Consider the following 20,329-nt stretch of genomic DNA (forward strand, 5'->3'; position numbering starts at 1 on the left):
TTTTGAAAAGAGAATTCCTTTTGAAATTTATTTGGCTATGACTGAAACCAGTTGTGTTCAATTAATTTAGGAAAAACGACCACTTGATCACAAAATAAAATGTTTCATTTTGCCACAGTATATATTGATTTTGTTTTAAAATTTTACCCAAGACTTAAAAAAAGAAACACTTCTCCTACAAAAACAAAGAAACATAAACCAAAACCAAAGACAAAAAATCCCCCAAACCTCGTTTACTTCAGATTGACCTGTGATGATTTTTTTGAGTCCTATTTTTCTTCTCAGCCAATGAATAAAAAGTCGTAAGTTTTTCACAATCTTTTCTGCACTCTTGTTCTGGAGAGCTGAGATACTCTGAGTTTATGGCTTCTAAATGAAACCCTGAACTTTTCTACAGCCTCCAGGTTGGACAGGGCTCTGAACAACCTAATATAGTTGATGTCCCTGCTTATTGTAAGGAGGTTGGACTAGATGACCTTTAAAGTTCCTTCCAACCCAGAATATTCTATGATTCTATGAATTTCCCCAGCTGGCTGCATGCAGGGCTCAGAGTAGTGTGACAACTCTTCAGGCTTACAGCCAAGATACTTGGACTACTCTCCACCACGCGAAGAAATGTGACGGCACCTACTGTGTTTTGAGGTGAATTACTCAAATCTTTATATGTGATGGGAGCAATAAAGGGATCAGAAGAGGTTTATACTCTGAAGCCAAGTTTTACACAAATGGGAACAAAACCTGTAAACTGTTTTAAATACAGGAACTAAAAGAATGATGTGAGACTATAGGAGAAAAAATAAATCTGTGTCTCAAGAGAATTTTCATGCCAGTATGGCGTGCAAAGCCTCTGCCAGACTTTGACATTTTCCTTTTTGTTTTGCTGTGTTTTGATACTGTGTTACTTGAATCATCAGGTAATAGGAGATTATCTGCATCCCTGGAAAATCCCTGGAATCTGCATCCAGTGGAAAGTAGTGAAAAGCTTTCAAGACAAAACCAAGTAAAATATAAGAATATTGCGAACATTTGATGGGGCTGCAATTCCAGAGCTCCCTGTGGAGTATTTTTGTATGAAAAACTCATATACAAGTAGCTTTCAAACTACCTAAGTGTTCATAACAAATGATGGTCAGACAAAGAAGTTGCATCATTTTCTCAATAGTGCTATTGAAATAAATAAAAACTCCAGGACCATAAGATCCTTCTGCAATGAATTAGCTTCTGTAATGCCAATTTAGGTTCTAGGGGTGGAATTCATCTCACACAAACCTTTTATTTTCAGTGCAAACTTTGTAACCTGAACAAGCTGTGCTAGCATTTGTTTAAAAAGACTCATCTCAGCTTAAAGTAGCAGTCTGGGAGAAGCTACGAGAATTGTGCTTACTTCACTGAGTATGAAGGCAGAAGAAGTTGTTCATCTCATATATGTTTATACTAATGAATGTTAGGTAAGGTGGACCCGACCCTGACTGATACTGTCCATAAAAACTGAGAAAACATTCTCATTGACATAGGCATTTTTAAGAGCTCCCTGCAGATAATGCAGATGCAAGGACATCAGTATGGTCAGATATTCTGACCTTTTAGCTTACTGTGAAAAGCCTCTTAATGGACAAGAGAACATAGAAAAGTCAAATGAATGTAGCTGCCCAACTTGAGATGCCTTAAGGGGTCTTGATTTAGAAAGCAAGACTGTCAGCCTGTTAAAGCTTGACCCTGTGTAAATCAAGCCCAAAACATAAGGCTCTCCAGGGTATGTGGAGAGAAAGAACCTGTATGCAGGGCTCTGTATGTAGTGTGGGCTAAGCAATGCCTGGTTTGGAGAAAATCATCAGGATTTTTGGACTAGACAGATCCACCATGCAGAAACTTAAATAGCTCCCTGTGTAGCTAGTTGCAGAAGTGTAGACATCAACAGGTCTTTGCTGATGGACATGTGGACGTCAAAAAAAATAGGCACCTATCTGTGGATGGAATTTTATGAACCTGAATCTTTAATTTTTGCATTCAAAGTAACAGCTACTTCCTTTCCAAGTTCAGCCGTAAGGACTTGCACCATTCCAGAAATGTGTAAAAACATCTGCAAGTGCAGGAGAACTGGACTCCAGAGAATTTGTACATCCAACAATATGTATATCTGTGCCTGCCTTTCAAGCCTCAGTGGTGTTGCTTTTGAAGTCAATGAGAATTTTGCTGTTGACCTCAACAGGAATGAGATCAGTGGGAACAAGCCCTTAGGTAAATATGCCCAGACACATTAATCAAAGGTGTGTTTGTTTCTTTAGTGACTTACTGGGCAGAAAGGAGGATTTCAGATTGTTTCAATAGAGTGAGGGCTGCCTTAATAGTGAAGTTATAAAAGCCAGATTTTAAAGTTATTTTGCAGCTGTCTAAGTGTGTGTCTTGAATAATTTGGTTTGAATGCAAAGGTCATCCCAGAGATGTGTGTAAATGTCTCCTGGATTTCTCTTTTTTTGACTTTTTTTTTTGTCTGTTTCTGAGGTGTTCCAATTACCTTTCATGACACTGTTGATGCAGATAAACTGAATGAGCTTTGTTCTGGCTGGAGGTATGGAACAGTCTTATCTAATTTTATAACTGATTTTCTTTCTTCTCTTTGCGAACCTGATATAAAATGTCTTTGGTTTTTTTATATGCTACCAATCTATTGTGTGCATGACAGCATTAAGTCATGCCAAATGAGTGAAACTAGGATCAAAATTGTTTTGCTAGTGTCTCATTGAGGTGCAATTAGGTATTTTCACTTTTGAAAATTACACTGCAATTTAATAATAAAAGGAGCACTTGAGATGCTTTAACAATGTGCTTTTTTTTTTTTAAGGAGGGGAAATTTTTACTAGACCTTGGCAAAGCGTTCATCAGTAAGCACACACAGCGTCATATGGATTTTGTAACAGAAGCACAGACCCATGGACAGATACACTTGCACCCACACTAGTGCTACAGGCTTTTTATCCTTTTTACCTATCCTGGTGTCCAGAGAAATGTGATGACCTTAAGGGAGTAAGAAACAAAAATCAAACTATGCTGAAAAACTTTTATCTTTTTATTATTGGTGCCTTTACATTAATACTGCTGTTTTGTGCTGAGAAAACCATCTGTTACACTTAAGGTAACTGTAATATACAACATAGAAATGCAGTCTAAGTTAATTACAACAAGGAGCTACAAAAAAATTTCGTAGGAAAGAAGTCACCTAACATTGCAGCTGTGCTTGCAACAAATCACTCCCTTACTGCAGGACTATGCACATTGTGAACCATGGTTATTTACATGTCCCTTACAACCATTAACAACAGAAGGGCTAAAATCAGTCTAAAAAGTTCCAGAACATCACTATATACTGTACAATCCTCAAAAATAATTTATTACACTGTTTCTAAAAAAAGGTACTAGTTTTGTTTTGATTTCTTTTGTTTTCTGATGTTTTCTGGAGTGCACAACATGTGCAAAATTTTGCCTAACAGTCTAAAAACTCAAGAACTGAACTGCAAGTCACAATCACAGAGATGAAGTGGTGGAGTCCAGAACTTCCCTTCCATTGCAGACGGTCGGTACATACATACTGGCAGATGCTGAAAGAGAAAGAGAGGGGAAAATCAACTGGCTTTGGGGCAGACGAAAATTACAATGTACAGGGTTAGAATTTATATTGGACTAGCTCACCTCTCCCAATTTAACTGAGACACCCAATGAAAAGTTGCTATATGTGACTACAGCATTAGGGCTGTTGGAGGCACTGCTTGCACATTTACAAGGCAATATAGATCTGAGGCTGAAGCATCCTCTGGAGGAACCTGGATACTCTTTGCTGACTGTTGAGAGCACTTTGGGTGACTAAGCTCTAAGAAGTGTCTGGATAAAATACATTAAGGCTTTCTGATGATTCTGGGGCACCGGGTCTCACTTTATAGCACTTTGCTTGGTAGTGTGAATTCATATAGTCAGAATGGTGCTAAGAGATGTCTGCAGAATAAAAAGTGAACCTTTGGATTTTTGTGTTTTATTAGCAAGAAGTGCTTCAAGCTTTCACATAACTGGAATGGGCATTCCTGAAATAAATCATGCATTTTGAAATCCAGGAAAGAATCCACCTCTGCACACTAGAACTGAGATGATCTACTTTTTCATTAAAAACAAACAAACAAAAAACTCAAACCCTCCTCTATGCACGTGTTGGATGGAGTGAAGAACTGTTTGAATAACAATTTTAATACAAGATTATTCATCACCTGATTGCTGAATATTTTCTGGTCATAATACCCTTCATTTCTAGGAGCTCTGGATCAGCATTCAATATGCATCCATGGGGGAGGGACAGATTCTGATACCCTTGTCTATATTGCCTATTATTTTATTCATCAGGTTTTACTTGCTTCAGTGATACAAGATGACAATAGAAACCGAGTATCAGAATCTGTTTCTAAATGTATTTGCATTTTGACTGTAGGATATATTATCATTCAGCTAAAGCTTTGTGGATTTTAATTTAAAAGAAAGCTGGTTTGTCCTTCTTTGTTAAAATTATCCGTTGGGCATCTGGAATGTGTTTTCAGATACTCTGTGACATCTCTGCTCACAGCACCATAAAGCTGTTTTTTGAAAGATACATTAGGTTAATGATAACAGTGACCCAGAGAAATGTGATGCCTTCATCAAAGAAAACACACAGCAAGCAATGATTTAGTAAACTCAATCACCCAGTGTAAAAAGCAATTTATGGAGCTGACAAGGGCATGCTTAGTCTTCCAAAACTGGTGCTGGCTACAGTCTCACTTGCAGACTCACTTGCAGAGGTTCTCTAAAGATGTTCAGCATCATTTTTGCAACAGATATACTTTTATCAAATTAGCTACTATTTCTAATTATTTCACTGACTGAATAAATATAAATGGAACACCGAACTATGATAACAAGAGAAATTTTGAGGCACCTATTGGACTAACCTACTTCTTAGAGGGCAGGACACATTCCTGATAAACTGGTGAGCCAAGAATGATACCTTGTTCTTAAGTGGGTAGATGGAGCTTGACCTCTCACAACCTGGATATGTGTTGTGAGTCATACATATGAAAGCAATCGTTTGGCATAGGGCATAACGTCTATGATTTTGTGAATATTAACCATCAGGTTTTATGTTTAGTTTTATATTTAGTTTTGAAGTGAGTATAATATGGCAGCACATTGACCTGAAATGTTTATCATTTTTCATTCTATTTATTGTCGGCAAATAGAAAAATCAATGCTGCTTAGGAGGCCTGATTCAAATCCCTGTTCTACTGCAGTATGACTATAGGCTGAAGCATTTTGTTGCTGTGAACATCAGTCACCCACCCAGAACATTTTTAGCTTCAGGGTTTTTTTAAAGTCCAACATATTGAAGAGTATGAATAGCTCAAATACTGCAGTAAGTGGATCGGGAGGATGTCAAAGTTGGAAAGAGAAGTCTGGTGGTAGGCGACAAACAAGTGGCCTTGCTTTTCAGTTGCCAGGCTTCCTTCACAGCACGTACCTCACTTAAAGTGCTGGGAGGCAGTTATTAACTCTGCTGGGTGGAGTAAAGTGTTCACACCGAGTATCCAGCTCTCCCTGAGACTGAACAAAAGATCTTACTTTTCCTTACAGACCTTGGCAATGTTAATTACGGGCCCTTCAGGATTCTGAGTTTCACATTTTGTCTTACAGTAGCAGCCAAGGGCTTTCCTGAAATATTGCTGGACCTGCTACATACCCTTCATTTCCATTTTGCCTTGCACTGAGGCCAAGGGAAAATGCGTGACATGACCAGAAGTCTTGATTTAGCTGCAGTTCATGCTTTTTATCTCCTCTTTCCTGGCTTTTCTTTATTTCGCTTAGATAATCCAAGGCAAAGAACCAGAGGTAAGACGCAAGAGCCTAGCACTGCTGTAGGCACCTTGCAGCATGCTTACAAAGTCAGAAACAGGCACATTTATACATTTCAAAACATTTCAAATACCTAGTATACATATAGAATCATAGAATAATAGAATCAACAGGTTGGAAAAGACCCACCGGATCATTGAGTCCAACCATTCCGGTCAATCACTAAACCATGTCCCTCAGCGCCTCGTCCACCCGTCCCTTAAACCCCTCCAGGGAAAGTGACTCAACCCCCTCCCTGGGCAGCCTCTGCCAGTGCCCAATGAACGTCCTGATATCAGACACAGAAAGACAGCCGGTGATCTGTCCATGACTCCTTTGGGAGGGAACAGAGGGTTTCTAGAGGATGGTACAGGGAAAACTCTATAGACAGTAGAGGTGTCTCCTAGAGAGAAGAACACTCTCGGAAGAGAAGGAAAACTTGGAATGTAGTACTGTCCATTCCCGAGTCCATTCACTCTCCCTGATGTGTTGATTCTAGCCCCCCATCCTTTCTGTAGTACCAGCTCACGTAGTTTCCTCATCCTGCCTCTCTTCACCTGAAATTCATATTCTATTTTAGTCCAGACTTCAGGTGCCAAAATGAAAAAGCTCAGTGCTTCTAAAATAAGTTTCGTCACATATCAGTCAAGAATTCATTTTTACTTGCTTTCTGCAGAGCAAGTAGGAAAAGCTGCATTCAGATGACTACAGTTTAGCTCTTGTGACCTTTACTGCACTGCAGCTTATATGGGTGACCATTGACTCAGGCCCTCCCTACACTGCTCAATTTAGGGATGTAATTGCAATATACATTTAGAGCTTATACTTAATACTACTCAAGAGCATCATGAGTATCGCTTACCTTTTCTTAGTGTTTTACAGTTCAAGGAATTGTGTTAAAAATTGTCTGTGAGTTATTTGCTGTTCATGACCTGGTATGCTCATGCCATTAATGACTGATGAGTGAAAAGGTAGCGGCAGCCCTGAGATGCCATGGGAATCCTTGGAGAAGGGAAACACACCACCCATTATAGCAACTTGGGTATTCCCATCCTCTAAAGCTCTGATAATGAACAAGAGCTGGCTTTTCAGATGCTGCTCTTATAGGAATGCCCTGGAGTGAATTTTGATCAATCTCAAATTAAATGGTTTTTGACTAATGAAAACCATCAAGACCAAAATAAAAACAAGCAGACACCCCTGAGACTGATGAGAGGTATATTTTAGACATGGATTAGAATCTATTTGGATGACAATCTTTTTTTTTTTTTGGAGGTATATAAGTGACAAAACAATTAAAAAAATAAATTAAATTTTATTTAAAATAATGTAAAAATAAATGGAAAGAACTAAGAGAAAATTTTCCCTTCTTAAAAATAGTGGTGCTGTGATTGAAAATGAATTTTCAGTGTTATTTTCCCAAATAATTGCACTAGGTGGAAACTATAGGGCTTTTCCTATTGTATGTGATGGACTCCTATTTCCAGGCCCATGTCTTGCCATGGTCTGAAAAGACAAAGACGAGCATCACATCCTCAATTTGTTGTACGCAGGAGAAGTAAATGACTGCAGCCACCTCTCTAAACAATGAAATAGCAAGAGATTATGAATCTGGATTTTTATGCTTTATGTCATGTCTTAAAGCTATTCACAAACCAGAAAAAGTAGGCTTTTAATGTGAAGATTTGTCTTTCATTTGCATGTATGCTTGCACACACGTGTATTATCCAGCTGTTATAATAAAAATATCAAATTCCAAAGTGCAGTCCTGTACAAAAGTATCCATTAATCAAGTTGATTTCTAAGCTGATTCTCTAGTATGAGAAAATTAAAAAACTTGGTGAAACTAATAGAGAATTCACAAGGGATGAAAATGATCTCATGGGACTTACCATTTCATCAAGGGACCAAACCTTTAAAGGTTATTGGGAATCCACTGGTCTTGCAAATCAAGTCCTTTTGAGAGTGCTCAGCACTTCAGGCACTTACGACCATCCCAACTCTCTTGGTTTTAATTTTGCAAAGCAACAAGGAGATTTTGGGTTCTGTTTTCAGGGCTGGACGCTCTAACACTGATGAGAAGTGTGACATAAAGCCACATGACTGTTTTCTTGTTAAGGGACCCTGGGCTTCATGATGTACTATGGTTTGAGGTGGGAGAACCAGAGACAGCTGAGGCTAATCCCTGCAAATGCAGTACACACCAAATGCAGTACACACCAGGGTCCCAAGTTCTTTCCACATTCTGTCTGAAATTTGAAGCACCAAAGGTTCCTAGACAATTTTGAAATATAGGTAATACTCAAAATCCTGAGGTTAGGTTAATGTGAAATTGATGACAAGCCTTGCTTTGTGCCCCCTCTTGCCTCTATTTTTTTGTTCTTTGCCACTTTCTAGTTGCAGTGAGCTTTTCCAATTAGCTTTCCAGGTTAGACATGCTGTCTGCGGAGCTCAAGGAAAAAGATGCTATGTGCTTCCATCCTTGACTAGCTAAGCTTGACAAGAAAAAGAACCCCAAAAATACAGGTGAGCTATCTTTTTATTTTACCTCTCCCTCCCTCCAAATCTCTAATCACCTCACCCAGAAGAGGAGTAACAAACTCAAATCAAAATCATACATATTCATCTGGTTGAAATGAAGAGGCTGAAGATGAAGAAGAGGAGGGAGGCAGAGCAGATGAGCTGCCCTTGCAATAGAGCACTTATTACTTCTCCCGGCTGTGGATCTTACAAAGGGTTTTGCTCACACTCTGCACAGATACAGTTTATGCCATCCCTTGTATGCATTTGCTGCAGACATGGAACCTTTCCTTATAATGCAGGCAATAAGAGCTCTTGAGAGCACGCTGTGTTGTGGCCCGGGTCCTGTTTGCTTGTCATTTTGACAGGAATACTCCAGGGCAATCTGTTCCTGTCGCTTCTGTGGGAGTGACAGTGAGTGACAGGCTCTGCTTGCTTTGTGCCGTGGAATGGAGTCAGAACCTGCTGAAAGCTTTCTGCTGACTTCAGCAATCTTCAAAGCAGGCTCTGATTCCCTTGGGAGGGTGATGAGTTTTTCTCTCCAGACACAAATGAAGTGATGCTTTCATGGGGTATACAGCCCAACCTATAAATGTCTTTCTGTTGCTGGAAAAAACCCCCATCTTGTCTTTATCCAAATTCACTGCAATCCCACATCGTTATAGAAAGGTGGCAGCTTTATTACTTACATTGGGAGTAAGTGGTCCCGGTCCCACTGACACTGAACCTGTTGAGATGGAGTCTGTGAGTGACCACGTTCTTCTGGGGCTGGAAGAGGATGATGTGCACCTTGGGCGCGAACAAGCAGCCCAGCACAACAAAGCCGCTCAGACTCACAGAGATGCACATAGTGGTGGTTTGCACCTAGGAGAGAATGGGCATGAAGTGCTGTGTTTCAGTATAGAAAGATCTGAAATGCAGAATATTAGAAGAGTTATCATACAACAACAAGAATCAGAGACCTGGGGGTTTGCACAATGTCTGTTGTAGCCTTATCTTTCACAGTCCTATGTTTATATGAGTGAGATGCATGGTGCTGATGGTGCTCTGTGTCTCTGCATATCAGGGGAAGCTTGACTGAATGTGTTCTCCCTCAGTTTAGTGAAAGTATGGTAGTTCTGCTCTCTTTCTCTCATCCTTCATGTCCTCGAGTCCTAAATTGATCATGAAGTTGACTGTAACACCCGTCATACAACGACTGGGTTGCAAACCCAGAAGTTTTTGGTCTGAGAAATGAATTGTTTGTAAGGCTGTAGGATTTTAGAGTAGCTACCTTAGGGCATCCCTTAGTGTGACTTTGATGACACTGTCTTTCTTCCTTTTTGTTCAATGGTATAACTAGTTGCCAGTGTACTGCCTCATTTTCATTTTATATTCTTTTCTTCCAAGCACATTCCTTAATTAAAATGTTGAATTAAACTTCTTTAAACTCTACAACTTAAGTTGAATGATTATACAACCATGCCTCATTTTTTCTTAGTTACACTCCTGTAGTCCTTTGAGATTAGATTTCTTCTGTGGGAATGATTCTTATATCTTCTTGTCAGAAATAATTGGTGCAAAATGAAAAATGAAGTAGGGAATGGACTTTGTTGCTTTATATACATACATATATTTTGAGCAACAAGTGCTTTGTCAACAGAGAGTGTAATGAATGTGATCATATAATTAATAATAACTCTGTACCCAAGGAAGATTCGGCAAGCACTATCAAAAGATACTCAGCTCTCATAGGTTGAACAACAAGAAAAACTCTGCAGGGACAGCTTGAAAAAGGGACACCTTAATGTTTCCAGCTGAGCTTTCTCCTTCACCTCTCCGCACTTCATCCATAGGGTTATGGAATCAGTTCTGTGTGGGTCTTGACCTGGGCACTGTCTTTACAGATCAAACGGGACTGGGATTTTTCTTATAAAACAAGATTAAATTAAAGCAGTAGTTTCAAGGTAAATTCTCTTCACTAACAAGGCTTGCTTTCCCACCCTGCTCTGCTAGGGCTTGTGCCTTTGAAAGCAGTTCAGCTGTGCTGGCACAATTGTACACTCAATCAACGAAATTACTTGGGTTAAAAATAGCCTCATCCCACAGCTTTCCTTTTAACCTAGATCACTTCAGCAGTTCAGTGTGTAATCTGGCCTCACAGGCACCAGTGTGCTGACAGAATGGAGGCAACCCTACTAGTATTCCAGGCAGGAATGACTAGCAGGAGGGCAAGCTTTTCGAGCCAGAATTACCCCTAAAGAAAACATGGGAAGAACTTGTCTAAACAGTAGGAACTTTTGACACCTGATTTTATTATAACCACTTTAACATCCAGACTTTTCCCTTCCTATGTTCTTGTTGCATTTCTTAAGCTTTTGTCTAAGGTGATCAAATTGAAAATTCCCTTAATTGTGCTAGATAATGGGCCTGCTGTGAATTTGTGTTATGTGTGCTTCTTAAATCATATCACGTTTCAGTGTATCTTTGATTCTGAAATCAATGTAGACCTCTGCATGAAAATCAATGGCATCAGAGAAATCTATCTGTTCAGCAGCTCCCCGTTAAACTTTTGATAGTGGGGCAAACAGAGTCAGACACTAAAATGAGCAGTTTGTAGAGCAACTCCTGGCTTCTGCTTTGGGATCTTCTGTACCTTCTGGGAACAACTTCTGGGATTATTGGAGGACTCTTGGGAACAATTCAAGGAACACCAGGGTGCTTTGCCGCTGCTGGTAGAGGATTCCTGCAGCAGGCTGTTAGTTCTAGCAACCTCCAGCAGCTTCTAAGAAGCTCTGTCAGCTGTTCTTGACAAGCTTGGAGCATTTGTCTGAGCTGACTCCTGGTTAAGTAAGGTTGGGCACTCTTGTTGCAGGTGCGGGAGAGATTCCACTGTAGGTACGGAGAAGCCAACAGGTTCAGCAGCATGCAGAAATATGTACAGGAAAGGGCTAGAATCTTTGCTGAAGGCTATGTTTGCAGGCAGAGCAAGGGGGATGCCACAGGGCATGGTCCCCAGTGCCTGCAGGGGTAACTATCCCTTGCATATCAGGATCGAGCCAGAATGAACAGTAAAGGACAACTCCTCACAGCCAGCTGTCCACAATTCTGGACACTGTCTGCGGGCACAATTCTTTGCAAGACAAACCTCCGTGCTCCAACTCTCTGTGGGACAGCTCTTTGTGGGGAAAAATACCCACATGGAGCCGTTAGAGTTAGGGTTAGGCTTAGGGTTCGCCTTAGCATCAGGCTTAGGGTTAGAGTTTTCCCCATGTAAGGTTGTAACGCACAGAGTTGGTCCTGGAGAGTTGGCAGCAGACAGTTATCCTAGACCCCAGACTAAGCTCCTGAGGGAGGATTCAGCTCCACATTTTTGGGGCTCCAGGAATGCCTGAAGCCTGTCATGGAGACTGGAGGAGTTGTTTTCCTTTTCTTTTGCCACCTTATTTCTGTTGCGACACGTTAAGGAGGTACGAGAGGAAGTGAGCAAACTTGATAGCATCAGTTGTGATGAGAAAAATGTGGACTGGATCTTCTCTAATGCTCTGCAGGTACAAGAACCTGGCACAAATTGGAATACAGAAAATCCTGTTTAAATATAAGAAAACTGTGAAGATGGTCAAATAGCAGTACAGGTTACTCAAAGATATTGTGGAGTCTTGATCCTTGGAGGTATTCAAAACGTGAATAGACATAGCCCCAAGTGACCTGTTTAGGTGACCCTGCAGAGGAGGTTAAGCAAGACAATTCCCAGAGATCCCTTCCAACCTCGGTGTTTATGTGAAGACAGGTTGTGCGTGGAAAAATCCCACAGCTGATGTCATAGTTGAATCACCACCTGTACAATTACCACTGTAAACCCTTCCCCAAGAATTCCTTTTGCTGTTAAAATTTATTCAATTCAGGGAGAACAGAGCTGGTCATGCCAACATAAGCAAGCCTAATTAACAGAGAAAAGTATGTATGTACCGGGGGTCATAAGCCCTTCTCACAGCAGAGAAAGTCTTAACCAAATAACAGAGTTATTTGGTGGGTGAATCTGTAAGACATACAGTAATTTGCCATGCCAGCAAACCTAACATGCTGTCTGGCACCTGCCATACAGTGTTCATACAGGGACATTTCTGCTTCAGTACTGGTAGGGATGTAAAATATGTTGAACTATGTTTTTTGTTTGTTCTTTAACTACTACAGTGGGGTCAAGACCAAAAATCTGGATGACTTTCCAGGAGCTCTCCATTTGTTTTTCAGAAGAGCAAGTCCTAAGTGGTGCTTGTGCTTAATGATAAAAATCTCAAGCCAGTAAACATGAATTTTAATTTAATTGCTACTATTATGTTTCTAAGGTGGTTTATTGGTGATGACATCAGTATTGATCTACATTAGAGTGACACATGCTGATTCAGAGTCAACATGTAACACTGCATGTAAATTAAATATGGGCATCTAAAGGAACCGTAGAAGTGCAGAGATCTAGGATAGGATTTTCAAAATGTGAGGAGCTTCCTGACATGTCATAAAAGTATCAAAAAAGGTGTTAAAAACTTTTTCAATTTGATAGGACTCGAGTTGGCTTATTTGGAACCTTGTACTTAAATTAAATGTCTATAGGTGGTTTTGAAAATCCCATTCAGGAGCTAAGGCTGAAAAACGCTGCTTGAGCAATCAAGTCATGCTCCTCTTGACCATTAGTGTCTGTGCTGCCCAGTGATGTGACTGTCTGCACTGATCTTACCCTCCTTCTGTGTCTATCTTCCTGATTACTTTGGGTGTCCGGAGCTGTTCCCCAGTGCCTTCCTTGAACTTTTCCTTCATTAGCTTCAATCCATTACTCGTCATTCTAACTTCTGAGACCGAATAATCCCTTCCTCTCTTTTTGTGGCCTTGAAATTATTTATAGTCTGTGATCACGTCTCCCTGGGTTTTCTCTTGTCTAGACTGAATATATTTAGCTCTTTTACTGTCACTCTGTGTGTCTTACTGCATTGTTTGTTATCTACCCTTGTTTTCTTGAGATTTCAGTACCGTTCTTAAGCTGAGAAAAATAGTACTAAATATAGTGTTCCAGGGTGGTCACACCAAAAGTATGTTAAGTGACATTATTAGCTCCACAGTTGTATAATACATGCTATGCCATGTACATAGTACTGGTAATAATACCACCCTAAGCTAATCTACTTTTCTTCTGGGCAGAGAGTTGAACTAATTCGCTGCAAACTGCTGTAAGGGCCAACTCCAACAGTCAATTCTCACATCATAATAACTGTGAGATTTCCAGTGGAGCAGATCTGAATCTTCTTCTGAGGCAATTTCCTTCTGTCCAAAAATATGATTTTATTGAACTTGAAGCTTTGTAACACTATGTGACAATTTAAACAGTTCATTGTTTTTCAAGTTTGTTGGTAAAGGCTGACCAATATTTTCTGGTCAGTGAGTTACGTATTTTATTGTTTATGAAGAAGAAAAAGAATAAAAAATTCTGTATTCAAGTATAATATTTGTTAGATGCCTTTTTTTTTTAAAAGAAAATAACTTATTTCATAGAAAATTCTGAAATTATTTCCTTACCTTTTTCATTTGGAAGAAAATACTGTGTTTGAGTGGCAGATTCCTTTGCAGAAGGAGACTATTTAGTTCAGTTTTTAGTTTAAGGCCCACCTTCACCAGATAACTCTTATGGCTCATTCTAGCTTGTGATCTACTAGGTTTTTCTGTTAGGACTATGGCTTCACATAGTGCAGTATCAATATGAATACTTAATGCATAGGCTATGCCTCTATTACAATCCGAATGATAGTCCTAAGCCCTTCTGCCTCTAATGATATGTGTTCAGTTTGAAATGAGACCACCTTATCATCTTGCTTAGAAATATGCTAAAGTTTGGTAATAGGCTTAGGTGGACATTAATATGGAAACAGAGCTTGTTTGCAAGGGATCCAGAGGACAAAAGAAGTGAAAGAAGCTTTTAGTGAATGACAACAGGGTCATCTGAAGTGATGTATATGATTTATGGAAACAGATATCCAAAGACTTACTCTGTAGTCACTGGATGTCACATAAAATATGGGGAGAAAGGCCAGCCAAATGATGCACGTTGTGTACATTGTGAAACCGATAAACTTGGCTTCATTGAAGTTCTCTGGACATTTCCTTGTTTTGAAGGCATATACAGTGCATAAGACTACGAGGATTACATCATATGTTAAGGAGATTAACATACTGGAATCTTTGACATTGCATTTCAATATGACAGTCTCTCTCTTCTCAGGAAGAGTGTACCGCCTGGTGCCAGGGGCCTCCAAGATGAGCCACACGGACACCACCACAACCTGTACCAAAATGAGACTCAGGCAGATGAAGACCTGAGAGCTGGGGCTGATGAACTTCGGCCTTTGAGCACCATTCTTTACACCATCAAATATTCTGGCTATGCAGTTTGTTTTTGTCAGAAGGGCGGAGTAGCAAACTGCAAAGGAACTTCCTAGCCCCAAACGACGCAGGGTGCAGATAGCTGGAGAAGGCTTGGCTATGAAGAAGAAAGTCATGCTGTAAGACAGGAAGACCCCAAAGAGCAATATGTAGCACAGTTCACGGCCAGAGGCTTTGACCAGGGGGGTGTTGTTGTGCTTGATGAACACTGCAATGACCATAAAAGTACAAATAAAGCCCAGGCATGCAATGGTAACAGGACCTATTGCCCAAGCATCTTCCCACTTGATGTAGTCTTCTGGTAGGTCGTAACAGCCAGTCAGGTCAGCTGTGGGCCATTTTCCAGGCCCACAGTCCACACAGGTAAATTCATCAGCCAGGTATTCGTAGGTTTCACAGGGAATACAAATCCAGCAGCAGACGTCTCCTGGCTGCATGTTCTTCATCTCATTGGGAGCACAGGGGTCACTGCACTGGGAGACAGGGACAGAGTTCCTGGACCAGTGGATAGAGTCTGCTTCAAGTGATAAGGTTTCTGCCCAGTGACCAACCTTCACATAGGAGTATCTGCCTCCAGTATACTGGAAATTGAACACATTGTATCTTCCTATCCCATCTCCATAGGCATCAAATTTGACCATACTCTCTGCAGCATTGGGAGGGTTGAATGGAGCTGTGAAAGAACGAGAAATATAGAATGTTACTATCAAAGCTGCAGATGACTTTTTTGATGCCTTTGGCAAGCACAAACACCTGACAACTTGAAGTATCCCAAGCAAGCTCCAACTGGTCAGTCAAGGAGTTTATATCTGTCCCATTTTTCAACTTGGAAAAAGAAAAGAACTCAAATGATAAATCCTATTTCACTTTACTGCATGACTTATGTTTGCCGGTGTGGAGAGTAATATTAGATTAACAATGCCCTTACCTGTTTTTACCTGCATAAAGATGCGTTCTCCAATTATTTCTCCCAGTATGCACAACTGCTACCTTTCATATTTTCTCTTGAAAGACAGAAAGCTTATAGCTGACACTCAGCATTATATGGTAAAATTTGGCTACAATGATGTAAGGAAATTTAAATGGTCAGATCAATAAAAATCAGCTTTGAAGGCCAACAGTCTGGAAAGCAGCTGAATTTTGAGGATGATGGACAAGTAACTATGAAGCACCAAACAATTTCTTGCTATGTCTTTTTCACTTTTTCCTGGTTTATAAGAAGTTATGAATCACTTCTATTTTGCTTCAGTTTTACCAGTTTCTGGTATTTCTTGTCTGATCAGGGGTTCCCAGCATGTGCTACTTTGGTTCTATGTTTTGTTTGGGGAATAGATGAAAAAAGCATAAACTGGATCTGTGACCATCTGTGAAATCAGTACTGTAACACTTCCAACTGTTAAGCTCTGGAGAGTTTTTGTTTTTCCTCCAGCTAAGGCTCATGCATTAAAAATGGAGGAGGAAATTGCATTTACCATGTGATCAATCGGTCGTTTGCTGTAGCATCAAAGGTGAGCAGTTTTATAGGCAGGAAGCAAAAGGGTTTTTTTGCCACTCATGAGCAATAAAGGTGATTTCATTCCCCAGAGTCTTTGGTTACAGAAGAGGTTCCACTATCATTGCTGAAATAAATCTCTTTTCCTGCATCTGTGCCCATGCTGTTCCTGAGCATGAGCAATATCATATAAGGATGCAATATCGTCCTCCATTTCAATCTCTAGATATTTTGGGTTTCTCATAGTAGATTAATTTAGCTTCTATAAAGCACTGAGGCCAAATGCTTTCAGCTCTGTTGCTGCAGAGCATTACTTTATTTTGTGATACTCCCACTAGGGTCAGGAAAAGGGACAGTGGTTTTTGGCACAGAAATGCTGATTGGAGGGTTGATGCATAACCTGCACCTCCTCAGGTGCTGGACTTGGAGGGCATTTCTTTCACAATTTCCTTCTTATCTTAGGGCAAGGATGGAAGATAATTTATGTCCAGCTATAGTCTCTTCTGGGTTTGAGCTAAGACTCTGTCTGTTCTTCCCTCTGTCCTCCCCTGTGCTTTACTACCTCACCTGTGTCAACTACAGCGATGGGCAGCCTCAGATTACAGGATTACAGACTATGTCTGGGTAACCCAAGAATGTGTAAAAGGATTATTTTCTCTTTTTCTTCACTGGTGACATCTAGTCGTACTGCTGTATAGCCCAACAAGACCTCTGAGAGCACAAAAATTCAGGGCAGCATAATACTCCCTGAAATGGCCAGTCCTCCTGGAAATAATGTGCTCTAAATTAAACAGGTAGCGAAATTTAAAATATAGGTCAACAAGAAGATTAAACAGTTTCCCTTTTCTCCCTCCTCCTCTTCATGCCGAGGCATGCAAGGTCTCTCATCCAGGAGCAGAATTAAAATGAAATCATAATGCAGCACTTAACAGTTCTTCAATAACGTGTTGTCATTGCTGGTGTCTTATTTAATAATTCAGAACACTATACAGATTGTAGAAGCTGTTAACACAGCAGCCCAGTTTTAAGAGCCAATTTATTCACTTCAGTGTTATACGGGGCAGCTCCTGAGGTGTGCTCAGAGCCTGTGACTTTTGCTGGCACCACCGGAGCTGCTGGCAAGCAAGACAATCTGCAAACTGATTGCATAGCTTATCTTTTGTCCAGTGCACAGATTCAAGGGCATGAGTACCCCAATGCAAGTTGCCTGAAGGTCAGAGATATCCGCACTTTTCAGGAAAGGGTTTCTCCTGGGTAACATGTTAAACAATTTCTTAGTTTTGATAGAATATTTGTCATTTAAATAGAACAAGGTATTTGCCTCAGACTTTGCAGGTGGGTAAAGCAGGTAATCCCACATATAGTTAACTTGAAGGTCACGTGTACATTGCCTTTCATGGGTCTGTTCCTACACTATGAATGAGAAGAAAATATTTTTGTAGGACAGTATTTTTTAAGTTAACCACATATTGCAGACTGAAAAATACACTTTTCGTAACTGCTGATAGAGGAAAATAAATCATACTCCTTCAGATGGAGAGGATGGATTCATTTAACCAAACAATGATGTATTAAATTATAGTATGGTGAGCCAAAGCCTACAAATGAGCCCACTGGGTGGCAGCAATTTATATACCCATTGATTGCATATAAAATGACTAAAGCATTTTAACTGATATTTATCAACATATTCTAGATCCTTAGGATCACTTCCAAAGTGTCATTTTTTTCTGAAAACATGATTTCATAATAATCATAAATATAAAATGCTTTTAGGCAAGAAAGTAATACCATATGAAAGCAAGACTTTATGTTCCAGCTTAAAAAGCATCATTTTTGCATTTTGGCAAATTATTTTCTCAGAGATGAAGTAACAGTGATGTCTTAAGTCACTCTGAGAATTCTTTCACAGTTAAATTTCAGTTTTGTGAATAAGTCTATAATCTTTATAAGAGGTGTGTCTGGAAGGTGTTTTTCAGGGTTGTAGACAAGCTGTTTTGGATTCGACCCTTGGGAGACGAGAGACAAGACTCTCTGGGCTTACACATGCTGTTAGCTAAGGGGTTATCTGAATGACAATAATAATTTTGTTTCCTTTGAGCTGAATCTTTGAATCTTCTCCTCCCCTTGCACTTCATGAAATGAATTATTCTTATGCAAAGCAGTTCTCCAAGAAAAATTCTGTAAAAGAATTTATCAAGGAATAAAGGTTTATTGGAAATGACTGAAAGATAAACCACTGATGCTTTGTGCTCCAGCTTGCAGCAGTTCAGCAATGAAGATGCAACAGCAGTGACATTTATTAAAACAGGAGAAACACTCAGGTATACAGAGTGCAGAAGACAGAAACCTATGGAGTCATGATGCAGGCAACCTGCCTCTATCAGGTGACTGAAGAAATCCTATCTAAGGAGAAGGTTGCCATTGTGTAAGTGGAGGATAAACTCCTTCAGCTTCAGATAAAAGAGGAAAGACTGTGTAGTTTTACAACTGTTTTAGTAGCAGACATGGATAAGAACATAAAATAACATCACAGCTTTTATGTTGTGAGTTATGTAATTTTGTATTCATATTCCCAAACTGGGATCATCTTTTCCAGCAGTCACATAACATTGAAGGACATGTTTCTGTGCTGTTAAAGGCAGGTATTTACTTACATTGGGAAATCTTTATTATCTTTGATGTCAGTGATGTGCAGCTCCTGGAGACGTGAAAGAATTCGGACAAGTGTTGGAGGAGGGATTTACTTTCTTATGGACCAAAACCAAGATTTTAAGAGGTGGTATGAGAAATACTTTTTGAAATGCTTCTGATTCCTCACACTGGCTCAGCTGGGTGGAAAACTCCAGGAATTTTTAATCAGCAATGAGAAGATGAAGAAAACAAAGCGGTTTTAATCCTAATTAGGCATAGGGAAGCTTTAAAAGGACAGGACAGCCTAGGAAGGGATGAGCGTCATCTTAACTGGCTTGGAATCCGACTGAATTTTGTTTGCCAGCAACGTCTTTGGGTCAGGGAAGGTATTTTGTATACATTTTGCATGTGTCTGGCACAGAGCTGAGTGTGTAGAAGTTGTCTTATAGAAAATATTATCTGCGATGCTTCCAGATAGGAATGATGACAGGCATGCTTCCATCTGAGATCATCCTTCATATCCAATAAAACACACATCTGTTCTTTGCTTGCAGAGTGTATTCTTTCAAAACAAGCTGCAGATCAGAGGCACAGCTCATTTGCTGGGAGGCAATTAATTAATAGCAAGGCTTGATGAAAGCTCTACAGTTTTTCAGCTCGGCAGTTTGCAAAGCTCAGGGATTTCATGTGCTTAGAAAGAAATGTAAGAAGGAGTATTGTGTGCACCAAAGGCACCTTCTTCAACAGCTTATTGGGCCCAAACACTTTCAGTCAATAAACTATATGGAGATCACGATTAAAAAGAAATGCAAGTGTAAAGAGGAAGAAGGCTGGAGTTTCCGAAAAGTTCAGTAAAACCTCTTTAGTCTCACTAGATGGTGCTGCAAAAACTGCAAACTTCTGACTTAAAACTGAAAAACAAGGCATTTGTTTATGCAATGGAAAAATGCAGTTTATTTTTTTTTAATGAACCCTGCTCCTTCCTGTTTCATGTCCTGGGCAATACCTTATTAAAGAACTACAAGGAAGAGCCTTAATAATAATATAACAACAGGATATGGCGTGTTTATCCAACAGGCTCATCTGCGTGTGTGATGCCTTAACTTGAAAAGTATCACAAAGGACCCTGAGAATGCATGTATCTCTTCATTTTCTTTTATTTTTATCTAGATATGGTATACTGAGGTCAAATTTATGTATCTCTGCTTGGCTGAACATTCGGACTAAGTAATGGGGACCTGATGCACCCATTCTTGCTTCTATCTCAGCATAACACAGCTGGTTGCACAACTGCTTCCAGAAGCGACTATGAGTCTAACTGCTTCCAGAAGCGACATTGTAATTTTGCAATTTAAAAGTTGATACAGGGAA

At 39.9% G+C, this 20,329-nt stretch overlaps 1 protein-coding gene across 4 annotated transcripts in view; it reads right to left on the bottom strand.

Moving 5' to 3' along the window:
* Nucleotides 1-3,053: 3,053 nt before the first annotated feature.
* Nucleotides 3,054-20,329, bottom strand: part of GRM3 (glutamate metabotropic receptor 3) — a 105,428-nt gene continuing 88,152 nt past the window's right edge. For 3 of the 4 annotated variants that reach the window (XM_069873784.1, XM_069873954.1, XM_069873868.1), the window contains 3 exons: nt 14,439-15,505; nt 9,114-9,288; nt 3,054-3,596 (listed from right to left, as the gene is read on the bottom strand). In XM_069873784.1, the coding sequence (XP_069729885.1) occupies nt 3,523-3,596; nt 9,114-9,288; nt 14,439-15,505 (1,316 nt within the window). In that variant the 3' untranslated portion in view covers nt 3,054-3,522. Of the gene's footprint in view, nt 3,597-7,269; nt 7,411-9,113; nt 9,289-14,438; nt 15,506-20,329 lie in introns of those variants that run through there. The other variant, XM_069874036.1, reaches the window with a different exon arrangement.

Source organism: Phaenicophaeus curvirostris, chromosome 1 (genome assembly GCF_032191515.1).
Source record: "Phaenicophaeus curvirostris isolate KB17595 chromosome 1, BPBGC_Pcur_1.0, whole genome shotgun sequence".
NCBI lineage: Eukaryota > Metazoa > Chordata > Aves > Cuculiformes > Cuculidae > Phaenicophaeus > Phaenicophaeus curvirostris.